The sequence below is a fragment of the Chiloscyllium punctatum genome, chromosome 40 (assembly GCF_047496795.1).
Source record: "Chiloscyllium punctatum isolate Juve2018m chromosome 40, sChiPun1.3, whole genome shotgun sequence".
Lineage (NCBI taxonomy): Eukaryota > Metazoa > Chordata > Chondrichthyes > Orectolobiformes > Hemiscylliidae > Chiloscyllium > Chiloscyllium punctatum.
In genome coordinates, this window is record NC_092778.1 from 68,930,141 (window position 1) to 68,950,857 (window position 20,717).

Below are 20,717 nucleotides of genomic sequence, written 5' to 3' on the forward strand. Positions count from 1 at the left end.
TTTATCCAATTAAATTCCATCTTCCATTCCTCAGTCCATTGACTCAATTGACCAAGATCTCTTTGTAATCTTAGATAACGTTCTTCACTGTCCATTATACCACAATTTATGGTGTTATCTGCAAACTTGCTAATAATGCCTTCTGTATTCCCCATCCAAATTGTTCATATAAATGACAAACAAAAATGGACTCATTACCACTTGCTGTGGAACACCGCTGGTCACAGGCCTCCCATCTGAAAAATAAATCTCCACCACCACTCTGTCTCCTACCGTAAAACCAATTTTGTATCCAATTGGCAAGCTCACCCTTCAGTACTCTTGCTGAAATTTTGTCAGGGTCTATTGTATTTTTTGATATCCAGCGTTTCCCACTAATTATTGATATCATGTGGCGTGAGCCGAATTGGTGGAGTACTGGCATTTGTGAAGCTGAGATCCTCCAGATGAGGCTAAGATAAATCTCACATTTGGCTCTTCTGACTAAAAATGGTTGCAAAAGCTTCAACCTGCCCCCCCCCCCCCCCCCTACTCTGATCCACTCGCCATCACCACTATCAATGAGAACATCTGGTTGTGCCACATTACTTTTGTGAGAATTTTGAGTGCTAATTTGTTGGCAGCTGACAATTTCTGATATCGCAACAGCTGTTGCACTTCAGACTGTGTACATTGCTTTGGAACATCCTATAATGAAAAGGACCATAGAAATAGACATGATTTGGAGCTGCTGGTGTTGGGCTGGGGTGTGCAAAGTTTAAAAATCTCACAACACCAAATTAATAGTCCAACAAGTGTATTTGGAAGCACTAGCTTTTGGAACGCTGCTCCTTCGTCAGGTAGCTGTGGAGAATAAGATTGTAAGACACAGAATTTATAGCCAAAGTTTACAATGTAATGTAACTGAAATTATATGTTGAAAAAGACCTGGATTGTTTAAGTCTTTCATCTTTTAGGGTGGGCATGTTGGTTTCAGTTCTTTAATATGTAAATTCCAGAACTTTCTTGAAGTTGTATTCTCAAGTGAACTTTAACAATAGGTGCTATGTTGGCCCAGATAATGCATTGAAGAGTGAGGTGCCCTGTGTGAGGCTGTCGTGCCACAATGTTCAGACTGATTCTAATCTGAAGAGATTTACAGAATCTTACATGGATTCGTGCAGTTTTTGAGCAAAAGAAAATGTAATTCTGCAAGTACAAATTCACCCCATAAACTTGTGTGTGTGTGCGCGTGCAGGGAAGGTATGAGAGTCTAAGAGTGCGTGAGAGTGTAAAGGAGTGCAAGTCTGAGAGCATGCGTGGGTGAGTGTGGGAATGTATGTGTGAGCATATGAGAGTGAGCTTGTGTATGAGATGGGTCTTGTAGGAGTGCGTGTGTCTGCGTCTGTGTGTAGTGCAGTGAGGTCACCCGTAGTGTGACATGAACCCAAGGTCCCAGTTGAGGCCGTCCCTATGGGGAGCGAACTTGGCTATTAGCCTCTGCTCGGCCACTTTGCATTGTTGCCTGTCTCAAAGTCTGCCTTGGAGGATGATCACCCAAAGGTCCAAGGTTGAATGTCCCAAACCGCAGAATTGTTCTCTGACTGGGGAGGAGCATTCCTATCTGTTTGGTACGTGGTGTTCATTCATCCATTGCTGTAGCCTCTGCTCGGTCTCACCAATGCACCATGCCTCAGGGGATCCTTGCCTGCAGCTTATGAGAAAGACCATGTTGGCTGAGTCACATGAGTGCCTGCCACGTACATTTTTGGGGTGGTTGATAGAGTAGATGTTGAAGCTGTTTCCCTTCAGAGTCTCTCACCACTGGCATAGTTTCAGAATAAGGGGTCATATGTTTAAGACCGAAGGGGACTTTTTTTTTGAGGATAGTGAATCTGTGAATTCATTATCACAGGCTATTGAGCCTGGAGATTTTTAATCAACAAAAGAATTGAGGGTTATGGGGAAGAGGCAGGAAGGTGGAGCTGAGGATCCTCAGATCACCCATGATGCCATTGAATGGCAGAGCAGACCCGATGGCCCGAATGGCCTACTTTTTGCTCCTAAGTCTTAAGATCTTGTGATCTGTCTGAATAGAGACGAATGGGAAAAAAATTGTAGCGGGTAGAGTGGTGCAGTGATCAGAACTGATCCTTGACTATTGGCAATCTATATTAATAGATTTGACTATAGTGACTGAATGTGTTGCATCTAAATTTCTTAATGACACTTTTTCCTACCTATCTTGGTAAGTTGCCGACAGGAGCTAGAGTGTCTGGAAAGGCCAATGGACTATCGGCAGTTAAATGAGTGGGCAATAAATTCACAGATTTATAATGTACTAAATGTGTACTTGGGCAGAAAGATTAGAAAAGCAGTATGTTGTTGCCCTCCAAAGAGAATCCCACCCAGACCCTATCCCTATTACCCTACATTTTTCCGATGGCTAATGCACCTAACCTACACATTTCTCAATAGTGGGCAATTTAGCATGGCCTCCACAGAACATGCACATCTTTGGACTGTGGGAGGAAACCAGAGCACTTGGTAGAAATCCACATAGACACCGGGGGAATGCGCAAACTCCACACGCAGTCACCCAAGGCTGGAATCTAATCTGGGTTCCTGGTGTTGTGAGGCAGCAGTGCTAACCACTGAGCCGCATCACATTCAGTCCCCACAGTCATATCTATTTATATAGATTGCAAATAGTCAAGGACCCAGCTCTGATTGTGCCACTCTACTCGCTAGTTTTTTTTTCCCATTGACAAGAATGAGATGTGATCTTATTGAAATACTTAAGATCTTGAGAGGACCAGATAGGATGGCTAGTCAGTGGACTTTTTTGTGGAGTGTATAAAATTGGAGACTATGGTTAACGAAATTTTCATTTTTGAGATGCATTGTTTGTTCCTCACAATCGTCCTAGGTGTGCGAAGGTGGTCATGGAGGCTGGTGTTTAAATTTATTCAAAACTGGGTTAGACAAATCTTTGCTCAGCAAGTGAGTCAAGAGTTTACTGACAGGGAAGTGGAGCTGAGACCACAACTAGATCAGCCATGATTGTTGAATTGCACAACAGACCTCAAAGACCCAATGTCCTACTACTCTTCCTAAATCCAGTGTTCCTTCTTTTCTAGTGCCTTACTTGTACCTTGTGCCTCTGATCAATTTGCTGTATGGTCCCGCATTGGTCCCACTCTAAACATATGGATGACTTGTCTGAATTTTCTTTTGATGTTGGCTACTAATCTCTTCTGATTCATCCTTTGGTTCTCATTGCTTCTTTCATTTGCCCACTGTCTCCTGTACTTGGCCTGGTTTACTTGGAAATGCACCAAGAAATTTGGAGGTGGGCCTCCTGAATTAGATGAACATGGAAGGGCAAGAGATAACAATATTTCAGCCAATTTTTAAAATGTTCTAAATTTTATTGCTGTGAGAAGTTCCAAATTCATAATCAAATAGCAGAGTTAAAGTTTCAGATTGAGTGACCCTCAGAAGGGTGTCTCTGTCTTCATTTGACCTGAAATGTTTAGCTCTAATTCTGTCCACGTATGTTGCTGGACCTGCTGAGCTTTTCCAGCAATTTCTATTTTTGTCTTTGATTTACAGCATCCGCAGGTCTTTTGGTTTTTTAGAAGTTTAACAGTTTTAAGTGCTGAGCCCTGCTGTGCTTGCACTCCCTATAAGGGTTTGATCTCCTCTGCTTTGGCCGCTCTCTGGGAGAGCTCAGGCTGCCTGCTCTTGTTACCGCAGATGCCAGTAGACCATCGCTGCTGCATTGGTTGAGTTTGATTCCGAACCTTCATGGGCTGATCCAGGCCCTCAGCTGCTGCCATGCTGCATAGTGCAATGATACATGATGCCATGGCCACCACCGCCTCCAAGACTGAGCTCTCTCCAGAAGATAAGTAGGATTAAAATAAAAAAAAAACTTAAAAGAAGAAAAGGAGAGAAAAGTGGATGAAGCGGACGAGCCCACTCCGCTGTCGCCATCTTAGTGTCGTTGTCCCTGAAAAGTCAAACAGAGGACGTTTTTTGAATGCAGATTAAAACCGAATTGATTTTACCAGGAGGAGCAGGAGCATCTGTAGAGAACTTTGCATTGGAATTATCAGAATAAAATGGCTGCTTTTTATGTCGTGGAAACTAATTCCAATAATTTACTTATTGCTCTCTTGTGATTTGCAACTGAAATGAGCCTTTGTTAGAGATGCTGGAAAGTAGCCAAGGTTGACCATTTGCTTGAATGTTTTTTCTTTGCCTTTCTGTGTATGACTGAGATTCAGAACAAGACAAATGGGAGACTGACATACACAACTTATAATATACAAATGTGCTATGCAAGTGAGCTGCTTTTAGTCATCTCTCTATAGCCTTTTATTTGTGCAATGGAAGTTTTTTAAAAGATGAATGGAAAACTCCCTCTACCCCACCCCTCTGGACAACCTATTCTTTGACCTCCTTTCAGTGCAGTCAGGCTTTGACTATATTAATGCACTGCCTTTTCTTGTCCCTTCTCCCACAGTGTCCACCTCCCAGTCTGCTTTATCCTTTCAGTGGATCTTTTGACCTAACTACACCTTATCACTTCTTCTTTTCTAATTTCCTACCGCTGAGTTAAGAAGCAGTTTTTAGCCTTTTAAAGCATGTAATGTGCTTATGGCAGTAAATTAGACTCAACATTACGTTTACCAATTTTAGATCTTACCCAGTGCTTTCATTTTATTAGATGGCAGGTGTTGCTTATGGTTCTATGTTTGCCACTTCCAGATTCTCTCCGCCTGACATTTTTAAAAAATTTGACCACACCCACTTGCACTGCACTGCCATCCTAAGTCCTATGTAATAACTGTGCCTTCCATCTTAGACAGATTGTTTTTGTCCTTTCCTTCCATTCCCTTTTTCCTGTCTCAGTAATTCTTTAAATTGTGTTCCATCTCTAACCTCTTCAGATTATTGGCTCTTCATCAGGCTAGAAACATTAATTCTTTCTCTGAACATAGATGCTGCCTGACTGGAGTATTTTCAGTTTTTATTTCTGCGTATCCTGACCTGGCACTGACAGGATGTTCCTTGCGAGATACAGGAATAAGCAGGGAAGACCAGGATGCTGACCTCAGAGGCAAAAGTTTTCTTGTTTGGAAAGGTGTGGTGTCTGTGTAGTCTCGGTGGGCTGTAGGGCCTGTTCTTGTATGATTTTGTTCTTCCAATTTAAGCAAGCAGATAATTTTCTGCGTTTGCTCTATTTGCTTTTATTAATTACATTGAAAAAGGATGATAATTATCTTTGAAACTGTTTCTATCACTAAAGTCAACTTAAAGAAAAATTGTAGGCATTTCAGTGTGTTCAGAATTATAACAGTTTGTTAAATAGTTCACTCAATTAACCATTAGGGACAAAGAGAAGCTGTAAATTATACAAGTGTTACGTACTCCTAGAGATGAATTATTTCAAACTGATTTTTTTTTTTACTGTCATTCCTCACGAAAATAGCAAACAGTTGGTTCTTGAGGTCCTTTAATGTGTATTGTTACCATGGTGATTTTACTTTAATGGTCAATGTGTGAAAAGATGGACAGTTGCAGAGATGAAACAGGCTCAGTTTGTCATGCAGACATGACCTAGAAAATGACTCTTGGAAAAATGTAAATGCTTGAAACATTAAACATTGATCCATGTGTTTTGTCTCTCTAACTAAATAATATTTTGTATGTTATTCATTGAAAGTATTTTCTGTCCATACATGCTTTTGATCCACCAACAGAATTGGGTGTATGATGCATCCTCTTTTATTTGATACTTTGGACCAGTTTATCTTTGCAGAATGGAACTAAATTTGATACTGTTTTAATTGTTTTTGTAATGCCTACCATCTGTTTAACATGGTGGGATATTTTTGTTGGCATAATATTTATTTAGATAAACCAAGTTGAATTATTTAAAATTGAGCAGTTTATATTAGCTGTTTCCATGCTGTAAAACTCTGACTGTACCCTATAACTTCAATCAAATCTCCCTTTGGCCTCCACCAGTCCAGAGAAAGTAACCTGAGTTTTTCTAGCCTCCTTTTTATAGCTCATTCCCTCTAATCCAAGCAGCATCCTGGTAAACCTCTTCTGCATCCTCTCCATTGCCTCCACATCCTATAATGTGGTGACCAGAATCGAATGTAATACAATTCTGTGTGGGCTAACCAAAGTCTTATAAAGCTGTAACATGACATCCTGACTCTTGTACTCAATTCCCTGACTAATAAAGGCAAGCGTGCCTTCCTTACCAACCTGTCTACTTGCGTGGCTACTTTCAGAGAGCTATGGACTTGAACCCCAAGACTCCTCTGTAAATGAACGCTGTTCAGGGTCCTGCCATTAACCATATACTTTTCCTTAACATTTGATCTCCCAAAGTACAGCATCTGACACTTGCCTGGATTAAACTTCATCTGCCATTTCTCTGCCCATATCTGGAACTGATCTATATCCTTTGACAACCTTCTACATTATCCATAACTCTACCGATCTTTGTATTGCCTGCAAACTTACTAACCTACCCATCTATATTTTCATGTAAGTCATTGATATATATCACAACAGCAGAAGTCCCAGTGCAGATCCCTGTGGAACACCACTAGTCACTTATCTCCAGCCTTAAAAACACCCTTCCACCAGTATCCTCTGACTTCTATGGACAAGCCAGTTCTGAAACCATGTGGCCATGTCACTGGATTCCATGCATCTTAATCTTCTGGATGAGCCTACCATGAGGAACCTTGTTGAAAGCCTTGCTTAAGACCCTTATAAACAGCATGCAATGCTCTATCCTTATCGATCACCTTCGTCACCACCTCAAAATTCAGTAAGTTAGTAAGGTATGACCTGCCCTGCACAATTGCTAATTAGGCCTTGTTTTTCCAAACGTGAGTAAGTCCTATCCTCTCCAATAGCTTCCTAACCACCAAAGTGATTCTCACCCATCTATAGTTTCCTAGATTCTCCCTATTTCCCTTCTAGAACAGAGGGACAACATTAGCTAACCGCCAGCTCATTAGGATGCCCATTGGCTAACGAGGATACAAAGATCTTGGTCAAGGCCCCAGCAATCTCCTTTCTTGCGTCTCTCAACCTGGAGTAGAAACCATTGGGCCCTGGGGACTTAGCCACTTTCATGCTCTGCAGGAGACCCAACACCATTTCTTCCTCGATTACAAAATGCCCTGGCAGATTAGCATGCTCCACACTGATTTCCATCTCCTCCTCCTGGGTGAATGCTGACAAAGTACTCATTTAGGATCTTGCCCATATCCTCTTCCTTCAAGCTCAAGTTCCCTCCTTTATCCTTGAATGGTCCTACACTCTCCATAGTTGTCCAAGAATCTATAGGATACCTTGAGTTTCTCTTTAACCCGACTTGCCAAGGTCATTTTATGCCCTTCCTGTGCTCCTAATTACCTGCTTGAGTGCCTTGCTACATTCTTTATATTCCTCACAGGGCCCCTTTCTGATTTTAGTTTTCTAAATTTTACATCTGCTTTTTACCTTTTGATGAAATTCACAACCTCCTTCATTATCCAAGGGTCCCTTACCTTGCCAACCTTGTCAATAGATAGACAATAGACAATAGATGCAGGAGTAGGCCATTCAGCCCTTCGAGCCTGCACCACCATTCAATATGATCATGGCTGATCATTCCCAATCAGTATCCTGTTCCAGCCTTATCTCCATAACCCTTGACTCCACAACCCTTGACTCCACTATCTTTAAGAGCTCTATCCAATTCTTTCTTAAATGAATCCAGAGACTGGGCCTCCACTGCCCTCTGGGGCAGAGCATTCCACACAGCCACCACTCTCTGGGTGAAGTAGTTTCTCCTCATCTCTGTCCTAAATGGTCTACCCCGTATTTTTAAGTTGTGTCTTCTGGTTCGGCACTCCCCCATCAGCGGAAATATGTTTCCTCCTGCCAGAGTGTCCAATCCTTTCATGATCCTATACGTTTCAATCAGATCCCCTCTCAGTCTTCTAAACTCAAGGGTATACAAGCCCAGTCGCTTCAGTCTTTCAGTGTAAGGTAATCCTGCCATTCCAGGAATTGACCTCGTGAATCTACGCTGCACTCCCTCAATAGCCAGAATGTCTTTCCTCAAATTTGGAGACCAGAACTGTACACAGTACTCCAGGTGTGGTCTCACCAGGGCCCTGTACAGCTGCAGAGCACCTCTTTGCTTCTATACTCAATTCCTCTTGTTATGAAGGCCAGCATGCTATTAGCCTTCTTCACCACCTGCTGTACCTGCATGCTTGCCTTCATTGACTGGTGGACAAGAACACCCAGATCTCTCTGAACAGCCCCTTTACCTAATTTGATACCATTGAGGTAGTAATCTGCCTTCCTGTTCTTGCCACCAAAGTGGATAACCAGACATTTATCCACATCAGATGCAGTTTACCCACTCACCTAACTTGTCCAGGTCACCCTGTAATCTCCTAAAATCCTCATCACATTTCACCCTGCCACCCAGCTTTGTATCATCAGCAAATTTGCTAATGTTATTGCTGATATCATCTTCTATATCATTTACATATATTGTAAAAAGCTGCGGTCCCAGCACGGATCCCTGCGGTACCCCACTGGTCACTGCCTGGCATTCCGAAATGGAGCCGTTATTCACTACCCTTTGTTTCCTATTAGCCAACCAATTCTCTATCCAATCTAGTACTTTGCCCCCAATACCGTGCGCCCTAATTTTACTCACTAACCTCTTGTGTGGGACTTTATCAAAAGCTTTCTGAAAGTCCAGGTACACTACATCCACTGGATCTCCCTCGTCCATCTTCCGAGTTACATCCTCAAAAAATTTAAGAAGATTAGTCAAGCATGATTTCCCCTTCATAAATCCATGCTGACTCTGTCCTATCCTGTTACTATTATCCAGATGTGCCATAATTTCATCCTTTATAATAGACTCCAGCATCTTTCCCACCACTGAGGCCAGACTAACTGGTCTATAATTTCCTGCTTTCTCCCGCCCACCCTTCTTAAAAAGTGGCACAACATTAGCCGCCCTCCAATCCTCAGGAACCGACGCCGATTCTATTGAACTCTGGAAAATAATCACCAGCGCATCCACGATTTCCCGAGCCACCACCTTCAGTTCCCTGGGATGCAGGCCATTAGGTCCCGGAGACTTATCAACCTTCAGACCTCCTTCCTCCTTACTGGAACATGCTGGTCTTGAACTCTTCCCAGCAGGTCTTTAAAGAATTCCCACCTGTCAAATATGAACTTGCTTGATGACTGAACTTGCTTGATGACAGTTCCTCCCAATTAATAATCTCTAGCTATCTTAAAATTTAAGGAGTTGTGATCACTGTTTCCAAAATGCACTCCCACTGAAAGGTCAGTCACCTGGCCAGGCTCATTAGCCAATACAAGGTCTAGTTTGGCCCCTCCTCTAGTTGGACTAACCACACACTGTTTCAAGAAACCCTCTTGGGTGCCCTTAACAAATTCTGTCCCGTCTAAGCCTCTTGCTCTGAAGGAGTCTCGGTCAATATTAGGGAAGTTCAAGTCACCCACTGTGGCAACTTTTTTTTATTGCACCTTTCCATAATCTCCCAACATATTTGTTCCTCAATGTCTTGGTGGCTGTTGGGTGGGGGGTTATAGTATAATCCTAACAGAGTGACTGCACCCATCTTATTCTTGAGCTGTACCCATACTGCCTCCAGCATGTCCTCTCAGTGCAGATGTAACATTCTCCCTAATTAGTAATATAAATCCTCTACTTCTTTTACTTTCCTCTATATCTCCTCTGAAGTAATGAAACCTTGGAACATTGAGTAGCTACACCTGTCCCTTTCTCAACCAAGTCTCTGTAATGCTGCCAACATCATAGATCCATGTACTGATCCAGACTCTAAGCTCAACTGCCTTACCTATAATACTCCTTGCATTGAAATAAACACGCTTTAGCCCATAGGTACCATTGTGTTCATTTACCTGTCTCTGTCTGTCCTTTCTGATTTATTGGTCTTAACATGTCCCTTCCCCTCAATCTCTCTACTTGCTGACCTGTTGCTCTAGTTCCCAGCCCTTTGCCCCTCAAGTTTAAACCCTCCTGAGTAGCACTAGCAAACCTATCTGTGAAGATATTTGGCTCTCCTTCAGTTTAAGTTCAACACTTCCCTCTTGCACAGGTTACCCCTGCCCCAGAAGAAGTCCCAATGATCCAAGAACCTGAATCCCTGCCCCCTGCACCAGCTTCTTAGCAACATATTCATCTCTCCTACTCTATTCCTTGCCTCAAAAGCACATGACACTGGTAGTAACCCAGAGATTACAATGCTTTTCAGCCTTTTTCCAGTTACTACTGAAGGAACCTTGTTGAGTTGCGGCCATGTATCTAGTAGATGGTATACGCTGCTGTCACTACATATCAGTGAGGAAGGGAATAAATGTTGATGAGGTGCCAATCAAGTAGACTGGTTCTGAATGTTAAGCTTTTTCAGTGTTGTTGGAGCTGCACTCAAGACAAGTAGGGAGTGTTCCACCACACACTCCTCTTGTTAAAGGGACCAGAGGGAAAAATTACCCTGTAGGTATTCTGTAATAAAGATCAGAAGTCCTGTAACTGTTTTATATTGTGGGATTATAGGTGTTATTATGAACAAGTGTTCTCTGCATTGGTAATGATATAATTGAAAGATAAGCTCATTGAACTCTACAATTATCAGCTTGATCAAGATGTATTAAAGAAAGGTGCAAAGAACTATATATATGGTGGAGAAATTCTGTTTAATTATATGAAAGAGGTGAAGTATTCATTATCCTAATTACACTTTATTTTCTTTTACTAGCTGATGCTTTTTTTAAAGCAGCAATCAGCCTTGTTGTGGAAGTACCAAAAATGATAAACATAGATGGAAAAATGAGAACGTCTGAAGGGTTTCTTCTGGAATTCCTTAATAACTTCTTTTCCACGTTATTGATTGTACCTGTAAGTAATCTTAATCATATAACATTATTTCTGGGCAGTGTTGGGGAACGTACCGCTGCCGTGAAACAGGATACCAGGTTTTGTCCTTAGTTTGTCAGAGTTCCTGGCTGAAATTGCACCACAATTGTAAAAGCCTCCAGATTGAAAGGGAATGAAACTGATTTGATCCATACTTTAAAACGCCTGGAGTGGTCATCTGCTTGCCTGTACGGTGGAAAAGCATGAGAGACCTGGGGATAATTGGATCAAGAGAGGTAAATTAATTCTGTTGTCGTTTTAAGATCCTGTCCGTATTATTATTAAAAATAGAATTTGATCCTGCATGATTATAAGTCTAATACAATAAGAATATAGCTTAAAAAATCCCAAAACTCTTCACAGAACAAGAATGTTATTGACAAAATTTGACACCAAGTGGCATGAAACTGGAGGAGTACCTGAAAATTTGGTCAAAGGATGGATTTGAAAGAAGAGAGAGGGGTTTAGGAAAGGAATTTGAGTGAACATTAGGATTTTCTATGTGAAGTATTGCTTGTTTTACAATGTCAATATTTTGGTATTTATATAATTAAACTTTGTTTGTTAAATGCCATTTGATGAATAATCCCAGCTTCTATTAACTGTGGGATGGATTAATTTTAAACACAATGGTTGTATTTTGTTTCGTTTAATAAGCAGTTTTAACATAACGATGCAAAATTGCAATGCGCACACTTAGCTGTTAATTTACATTTTTTTCACTGCTGTAAGTTGAAGTATGAGGTTGTCATCTTATTGTCCTGTATTTTGATGCGTTATTTTGCAACAGCAGCAAGTGAGAATGGGAGAGCTGGAAAACTGGACAGACAACATTTTGGTTTTGAAGTAGGGTCAGTGGACTTGAAACATTAACTGTTTTTGTTCACAGATGCTGACAGCCCTGCTGGGTTTCTCCAGCAATTTCACCTTTTTTGTTTCAGACTACATTGATTGTCAATAGCAGGGGAGAGTTAAATGCAAATGGCACTAAGCTGAAATGTTTAGTTTCAGACTCTTCAGAGTGACACGCAAGAAACCAAATTTAGAAAGGGGGCAGCAGTTTCAGCAATATGAGAAGAGAATGCTGATTAGTTGTACCATTGTGGCATGGAGATGCAACAGGAACTGTTAGCTGTCAATCTTAGCTGAAAAATTTCACACCATGCAGATAAACTCTTAGTGATTGGTCAGGGAGTTACTATGGGGAATGCAGCAAGAATTCTCATTCTCCGTGACCTTTCTTTCAATGAAAAAGATGCAATGTCGACATGGAGTTGGGTCCTGCGTATTCATATTTAACTACTTGTATATGGGGACTATATCATACAGCAAGCCTGACGAATAATCTTCAATTGTTTTGAAATTTTACAATGTGACCTCTGTGTTTGTCTGAAGTTTTGTTCTCTTCGACAAACGATTCAAACTTATTTTGTTGTATAATTAAATATAACCTAAATATGTTTACAGAAGGTCTCAACATCTTATCAGACTATACATTGTTGCCTTCTCTCTAATTGCTCTGCCTAAGGATGTATAACTTTGGGAAAGAGAAAAGGAATTAGACAGCCTACGCTCCTGTGAGGGATTTGAGCAGCATGATGAGGGGAGACTCATTTGAATGATGCACAAAAGGAAGAGAATAGAACTGTAGATATGGAAACTGAAAAGCTAGCGGGACTTTCTGATGTGGAGAAGAAAGTGTTATTTTTGCAGATAAACTTAAACTTAAAAAGAAACTTCACGAAAGGGAACGATCAGTTTTGTTATTTCAGACATCATACATCACTAATTCCATGCCAGTGAGTCAATATGTTTTACAAAATTGCAACTAATTGTTTTGGAGGAACATCCTGAATTTTCAGATTTGAACAAAGAAAATTACAATCAGTTCTGATATATCTTGTTGGTTCCATTCTCATTCGGTCTTGCGTTATAAAATTGTGCAATAGCCATGCCATTTAAACTAATGGGGCTGGAATCCCGTCATAACCAATATAGGTAATGAAAGTTTGCATTCTACAAATAATGGTCTAAGTTCTTCAATCATGTTGAAACCAATTTGAAGAAACATGCATTATAGCAGAACCGACTGTTTGAATATTTTCAATTTTTTTTTAAAATGGGAAAAATTAGTGGTTACAAGTTTGTTTTGAATAGCTTCATTGCTGTTGTCCTGTGCTGAAAGAAGTGGCAGGAATATGCCTATGTTAGCACTTGGAGAGGAGCAACAAGGGGGAAAAAACTGATTTGTTGCTGTGTTCCAGTTTACAGTAAATCAACTGCACGTTAACCTCTTGTACATATTTTTGGACAGGATCATCCAGAACAAGGTGTCTTGTATTTGGTGAGAGGCCTTTTGAATGTGATCCAGGATTACATTTGGGAAGATCATTCTGATTCAAAAGTACGAATCTATATAAATGTTTTACATTTGTTGGCTGCAGCAAGTCAAGAAACTTACCTTTATCATGTGGAAAAAGGTACAGTATATACCTTTGGAATATATTTTGACACTGTTTAATTTGCACAAAAATATACATTCATCATTGTGCATCCTCCAGTGTAGAATGTGACCAGTAGATTGATCAGGGGAGCCAATGGAATTTCAGAAAGCTTTCAGCAAAGTCCCAAATAAGAGATTAATTTGTAAAATTAAAGCACACGTGATTGTAGTCTATAGAGATGGATAGAAAATTGGTTAGCAGACCAGGACCAAAAGTAGGAATAAACGGGTCTCTTTCTGAAAATTACTAGTGAGGTAGTGCAAGGAATTGTACAAGACCACAGTGATGTATTCTTAAGATTTACTAGTGAGACAAAGCTGGGCAGATGGGTGAGCTGTAGGGAGGATGCAGAGATGTAGCAGTGAGATTTGGACTGGCTGATGTGAGGTTATCCATTTAGTAATAAAAATAGGAAAGCAGTTTATTATTTGGCTGTAAATTAAGAGAGGATAATGTTTAATGAGGTGTGTGTCCTCATGCACCAGGCACTGAAAGTAAAGAAGTAAACAATATGTTGGCCTTCATAGTGAGAGGATTAGAGTACAAGAAGAAGGATGTCCTGCTGCACATACAGAGGGCATTTGTGGCACTACATCTCGAATATTGTGTGCAGTTTTGGTCTCCTTATCTGAAGAGGGGTGTTTTGGTGAAGGAAAGAGTGCAGCAAAGGTTTACCAAGTTAATTCCTGGGAAGGCAGGGCTAACATATGAGGAGAGATTAAGTCAGTTAGTTTGTATTCACTAGACTTTGGAAGAATGAGGGGTATACCTCATAGAAATCTTTTTAAAATTCTAACAGGACTGGACAGGTTAGGTGCAGAAAGGTGGGTGAATCCAGAACCAGGGGACATAGGTCTACCTGTATCCTTAAACTTCCAGTGCTGAGAAGAGGAGAAATTTCTTCATCCAGAGAGTGGTGAGCCTGTACAATTAACTACCACAAAGTGTCTTTTGATCTCAACCAATGTGTTTTCATGAAACTAGTGGTTATAGCTCTCATGGCTAAAGGAATTCAGAGATGTGAAGGGAGGACAGGTTTAAGTCTTGAGCTTGAGCTTGATGTTAAGTCATGATCATAGTGAATGATGAAGTAGGTTGAAGGGATGGAATGTTCTACTTCTGCCCCTACCCTGTATGTTCCTAAAATCAAGTCAGGCTTGATGGCTGTAAAGAACCCATGGAAAATGGATTTTTATTTTAAAAGTGAAGACCGTGCAATTAGAGTGTCTTTTTTTTTAATGCATTTCTACTTGCTGTCTGAGATTGGAAGACATTATGCAGTTGTGAAAAAGATGTCACAGCAATTTAGTGAAGCAATTAAAACCAGTAAAACTGAGAGCTTAAACATGATCTCTGGTAGCTCTCTGACAGCAACACTTTGTAAATAAAAATAATTCCTTTTCACAGTTCAGCACAAGAATTAAATGTTGCTGTCAAAATTTAATTTGGATCATATTGTAAAGCTTATCAGGAAATTCTCTTGTCTTGCAGTGGATTCCAATGATAATCTCTACGGCAGTGACCCCAAGTTCTTGGCTGAAATTAATAAACTTGCTGAAACTCTGATTGGACAAATCTTAGACCATCTCAAGACTCTTGGAAAAGATGAGGTATTAAATTAATCCTCTGGTTAATAGTACAGCTTCAATACAACTTATTTAAAGCACATCATGAAGGATAGTATTGGTCATGTGTCATTGTTATCGAACAGGCATTTTATACAAAATGTATAACATGTTGGACAGCATGCAGTGAATCTTTATTTTTAAGTTACTGACCCAGCACTTTCCTCATTTATAATAGTTGACAAGTGAAATTAACGGTTAGTGTGAGCCAGTTAGACCTGCCTGCAAGAGTATCATGTAATAGCTCGCATTTCTGCCAATATCAGTTCTAAGACTTTTTAAAAAATTGTTTAGAATATTTAGTATTCGGAGCATAGGTATACAACAACATGAGAAGGTCATTCAGCCCTTTGAACTTGCCTAGCTATTCAATACAATCACAGCTGATAAAACACTTCAGTGCCTTTTACCCACATTATCCCCATAACCCTTGCACCCTTAGTCAACCAGAAGCTTTTCAACTTCTATGTTAAACAGACTGAGCATCCAAAACTGACCTTGGCAGAGAATTCCAGACATTCACAACCCTCTTACTATTAAAAAAAAACTTATCTTGGTCCTAAGTGGCATCACCTTATTTTGTTTTCAGATAGTGTCCCCCTAGACTCCCCAACAAGGGAATGCACAAGAGAAACATGCACTTAATGCATGTTAGTATTCAGTGACATATTGTCAAAGTCACCTACAACTCTTTCCACATTTATATTTTTCAATCTCTCACTATTTAGAAAATGCTTTGTTTTTCTATTCTTCTAACCAAAACAAAGAGTCACTTCTGTTTAACTTTAGTTTGCTGTCTCTTCATAGATGTTGCCTGATCCGCGATGATTTCCAGCATTTTGTTTATTGAGTTTATCCAGCATCTGCAGTCATTTGCTCCTGGATAATCTCTTCATTTTTTCCTTATTAGACAAGAACATAGCTGGTGGAATTTAATGACTAAATCTGTCAAATCTTGCTGAAAACATTTTACATCTTCCTCACAAAGCATATTCCTGCTTAGCTTTGTATCATCTGATTTGATTTATTATTGTCACGTCCTGATATTGCAGTGAAAAGTATTGTTTTGCAGGCTAACCAGAAAACTCATATCTTACATAAGAACATCAGGGTAATAGAACAGAGTGTAGAATATAATGTTACAGTTACAGCAAAGATGCAGAGAAAGATCAACTCTGATATGAAAGGACTGTTCATAAGTCTGATAGCAGTGTGAAAGAAACTGTTCTTAAATCTGGTGTGTTTTCTCAAACTTTTGTATCTTCTATCTGACAGCAGAAAGTATAACCAGGGTGGGAAAGGGTCTTTGATTATGCTGGCAGCTTTCCCAATGCAGTGGGAAGTGTTGGTAGACTCAGTGGAAGGAAGCCATGTCTAACCTAGTCAATCCTTCAATATTTTCTTTTGAACTTAAATCACATTGAATTTAAAGCTCAATACTCATGTAATACTTCTGTGGCATTTGTATCTCGGCCTTGAGAATGATGAGAATAACATTATTTCTGATATATCAACAAATAACTTTGTTAAAATTATGGAAGAAGTGGTCATCTTTGAAGCTACATCTGATGACCTGCCTGCCAATCAAAGCAAGTCAGCAGACAGTGTTTAACTCACATAAACAGCTTAAGCATTTTTCCCCCCAAAAGTAGAATGGGAGATTTCAAACATCTCAAATTGTGGCACTTGCAGACTTTATTTACTCTTTGAGGGCACCCTGATTCACTCCGTCAATTTATGACTGCCACACTGCATGTCAAGGTGCTTCGAATAACTAAACTGGGATCTGTTTGAAATTTATTTTTATTCTTTCTTTATTCATTCACGGATGCCCATCCCTAATTGCCCAGAGGGCAGTTAAGAGTCAACCACCTTGCTGTGGGTTGGGAGTCAAGTGGGCCAGACCAGGTATCAATGGCAGCTTACTTCCCTAAAGGACATTTGATGAACCAGATGGGTTTTTCTCTCAATTGACAATGGCTTCATGGTCATCATTAGATTCTTAATTCCAGATTTTTATTGAATTCAAATTCCACCATATGCTGTGACGGGATTCGAACCTGGGTTCCCAGAGCGTTATCTGGATTTCTGAATTGACAGTCCAGAGATAATACCACGAGGCCATCATCTCTCAACTTTCGTTCTAGGATTAAATAGTCTTGCTGAGTTCAGGCCACCTACCTTTGTGAATCATACCTTGCCTGTATTAAAAAAAAAATTGGAGCTGTTTGCAATGAGGATGATCCTTGTCGCGCCGGGTCCCACTGGCCCTTGTCTAAATATTTGTGGAGTCTTCCTGAATCTGTGGAAATCCAGCCCATGAATTATTTTCTTAGAATTTATGCTCACCATCAAAAGAGAAACTTGTACCCTTCTGAATTTCCAGGGAAAACAGCCCCAGCCTATTCAACCTCTCCCTATAGCTCAAATCCTCCAACCTGGCAACATCCTTGTAAATCTTTTCTGAAATCCTTTCAAGTTTCACAACATCTTTCTGATAGGAAGGAGACCAGAATTGCAAGCAATATTCCAACAGTGGCCTAACCAATGTCCTGTACAGACACAACATGACCTCCCAACTCCTGTACTCAATACTCTGACCAATAAAAGAAAGCATACCAAATGCCGCCTTCACTATCCTATCTACCGGCAACTCCACTTTCAAGGAGCTATGAACCTGCACTCCAAGGTCTCTTTGTTCATCAATACTCCCTAGGACCTTACCATTTAAGTGTATAAGTCCTGCTAAGATTTGCTTTCCCAAAATGCAGCTCCTCGCATTTATCTGAATTAAACTCCATCTGTCACTTCTCAGCCCATTGTCCCATCTGATCAAGATCCTGTTGTAATCTGCGGTAACCACCTTCGCTGTCCACTACACATCCAATTTTGATGTCATCAGCAAATTGACTAACTATACCTCTTATGCTCACATCCAAGTTATTTATATAAATGATGAAAAGTAGTGGACCCAGCACCGATCCCTGTGGCACTCCACTGGTCACAGGCCTCCAGTCTATAAAAAAAACAACCCTCCACCACCCTCTGTCTGCTACCTTTGAGCCAGTTCTGTATTCAAATGGCTAGTTCTCCCTGTATTCCATGAGATCTAACCTTACTAACCAGTCTCCCATGGGGAACCTTGTCGAACGCTTTACTGAAGTCCATATAGATCACATTTACCACTCTGCCCTCATCAATCCTCTTTGTTACTTCAAAAAACTCAATCAAATTTGTAAGACATGATTTCCCACACACAAAGCCATGTTGATTATCCCTAATTAGTCCTTGCCTTTCCAAATACATGTACATCCTGTCCCTCAGAATTCCATCCAACAACTTGCCCACCACTGACATCAGGCTCACCGGTCTATAGTTCCCTGGTTTGTCCTTACCACCCTTCTTAAACAGTGGCATCACGTGAGCCAACCTCCAGTCTTCCGGCACGTGACCTGTAACTATTGATGATACAAATATCTCAGCAAGAGGCCCAGCAATTACTTCTCTAGCTTCCCATAGAGTTCTCAGGTACACCTGATCAGGTCCTGGGGATATGTCCACTTTTGTGCCTTTCAAGACATCCAGCACTTCCTCCTAACAAACACTACCATTGGGCAAACAGGCAGAAAACTAGCCACCAGGTTACATGAATGCCAAGTAACTATTAAAAGACATGACCCTCTCTCACTCGTATCCTTGCATTCGGATGAGAAAGGACATCACTTCAACTGGGACAACATATCCACTCTAGGACAAGCCAAACAAAGACACACAGGAGAATTCCTGGAAGCATAGCATTCCAACCGGAACTCTATTGACAAACACATCAAGTTAGACCTCATCTCCCACTCCCTGAGAAAAGGAACAGGAAGTGACTTCACCACAGGAAATGACATCAACCCGAAGAAACCCAACCATATAAATAGAAAGCAGGACTTATTAGCAGTGCTTTGCCTGAGGCCCACTGAAGATGTTACCTAGTAGGGTGACAAACATGTGGAAATGAACCTTCCAGCTCAGCAAGCAAACCTACATCCAGAACCTCAACCTGAGCTACAAATCTCAAAACTCACTAAGTCCTAGTCTATGTTTGGAATGTTAAAATCCCCTACCTTAACCACCCCATTATTCTTACACATAACAGAGTTGTTATTCTTTTACATAAATCTATTCCTTCATCCAGGTTAAAACTATCTCTGACTCTACTGGCAGACTTATTATTACTATTGGGCAGAATTTTGACATTAGCCAAGATTACATCAATGTTTATGCTCCCAACTGGGATGATGAGGCTGTTTTCAGACGGTTCCTTTCAATGTTACCAGTTTTTTCTTCACACCATTTAATCCTGAGAGGAGATTTTAACTGTTGGTTGAATTCTCACATAGACCGTTCATCCTCTGTTCTGAGTGTCAAGTCCAAATCTGCTAAAATAATTAAGACTTTTATGGAGGAGTTTAAATGTTATTGATGTCTAACGGTTCTTTAATCCCTCTAGAAAGGAATTTTTTTTTTCCCTGCATGTCCGTCACACGCACTGATTTTTTTTTGGTGGATAACAGACTGCTCACATCCATTTCTGGTTGGAAATATGATTCAATTGTTTTATCAAACCATGCAACTGTCTCGATGAATGTTTGCTTTTAGAAGTTTCTTAATACACAACCACATTGGCGTCTCAATACATGCTTATTCTTATTTTGCCTGCTTAGTTTTTACTGCTTAATTTTGTCTCTCAGCGGATAGATTTTTGTTGTGGTTCTGTTCACCGAGCTGGGAATTTGTGTTGCACCCGAGCTGCAAATCATCTCCCAAACTTTGGATAGATTTTATAAAAAATTTAACAAAACCCCAGACAATACAGCTTCTTTGCTGTGCGAAACCCTGAAGGCATTCATCGGTGTGAAATAATTTCTTATGGACCACATGAGCATAGACTTAGGAAAGAGAAATTTGCATGGTTAGCACAACGTCTATCTCAATTAGACTCCCTTTATGCAATCTCGAAGTCTCCAGAAGTATATAAAGAATGAATATCCCTACAGGCAAAGTATGATGTCGTAATGTCACAATACTCCACAAAGCTTTTACTTCACTCTAGGTCTATATTTTATGAACAAGGAGATCGAACTCGTAAATTTTTGGCACGTCGGTTACACCAAATGTCCTCATCTCAATTAATCCCACAAATGAAGGCTAATTCAGGTTTCACGTCACATTAGAAATCAACAAGACTTCTAAGAAATTTTACATTTCACTTTTGTCATTTAGAATGTTCTTCTGCTACACCAGATTTAAATACCTTTTTTGATAAGATTAACATTTCCTGCTCTTCACCAAAATGTGGCAAGGAATTGGAACAGCCAGTCCTGGCAATGGAACTTGAGGCTGTGTTGAGATCACTACACAGTGGTACAAAGCGGCTTCTCCGTAAAACCATCTGGACCCAATCGTTTTCTGAACAAATTTTATAAAACGTTTTGGAGAAAGCTGGCTTTGCTTTTTGTAGATACTTGTTGAAATGTTTAATTCTGACTCTTCCTCAAACTTGAACTCAGACGTTTCTTTGCTTTTTAAAAGAAGGCAAGG

The 20,717-nt window shown here is 40.3% G+C and overlaps 2 protein-coding genes across 4 annotated transcripts in view; one reads left to right on the top strand and one right to left on the bottom strand.

Annotated features, from left to right (window-relative positions):
• vps35l (VPS35 endosomal protein sorting factor like) overlaps positions 1–20,717 on the top strand; it is a 149,181-nt gene that overhangs the window by 108,419 nt on the left and 20,045 nt on the right. Inside the window, exons 27-29 of the mRNA XM_072560213.1 lie at positions 10,842–10,981; positions 13,314–13,479; positions 14,995–15,113. Coding sequence (XP_072416314.1) covers positions 10,842–10,981; positions 13,314–13,479; positions 14,995–15,113 — 425 coding nt within the window. The remainder of the gene's footprint in view (positions 1–10,841; positions 10,982–13,313; positions 13,480–14,994; positions 15,114–20,717) is intronic.
• Positions 10,930–20,717, bottom strand: part of LOC140464736 (uncharacterized) — a 65,391-nt gene continuing 55,603 nt past the window's right edge. For all 3 annotated transcript variants that reach the window (XM_072560224.1, XM_072560223.1, XM_072560222.1), the window contains one exon: positions 10,930–11,211. In XM_072560224.1, coding sequence (XP_072416325.1) covers positions 11,068–11,211 — 144 coding nt within the window. In that variant the 3' untranslated portion in view covers positions 10,930–11,067. The remainder of the gene's footprint in view (positions 11,212–20,717) is intronic.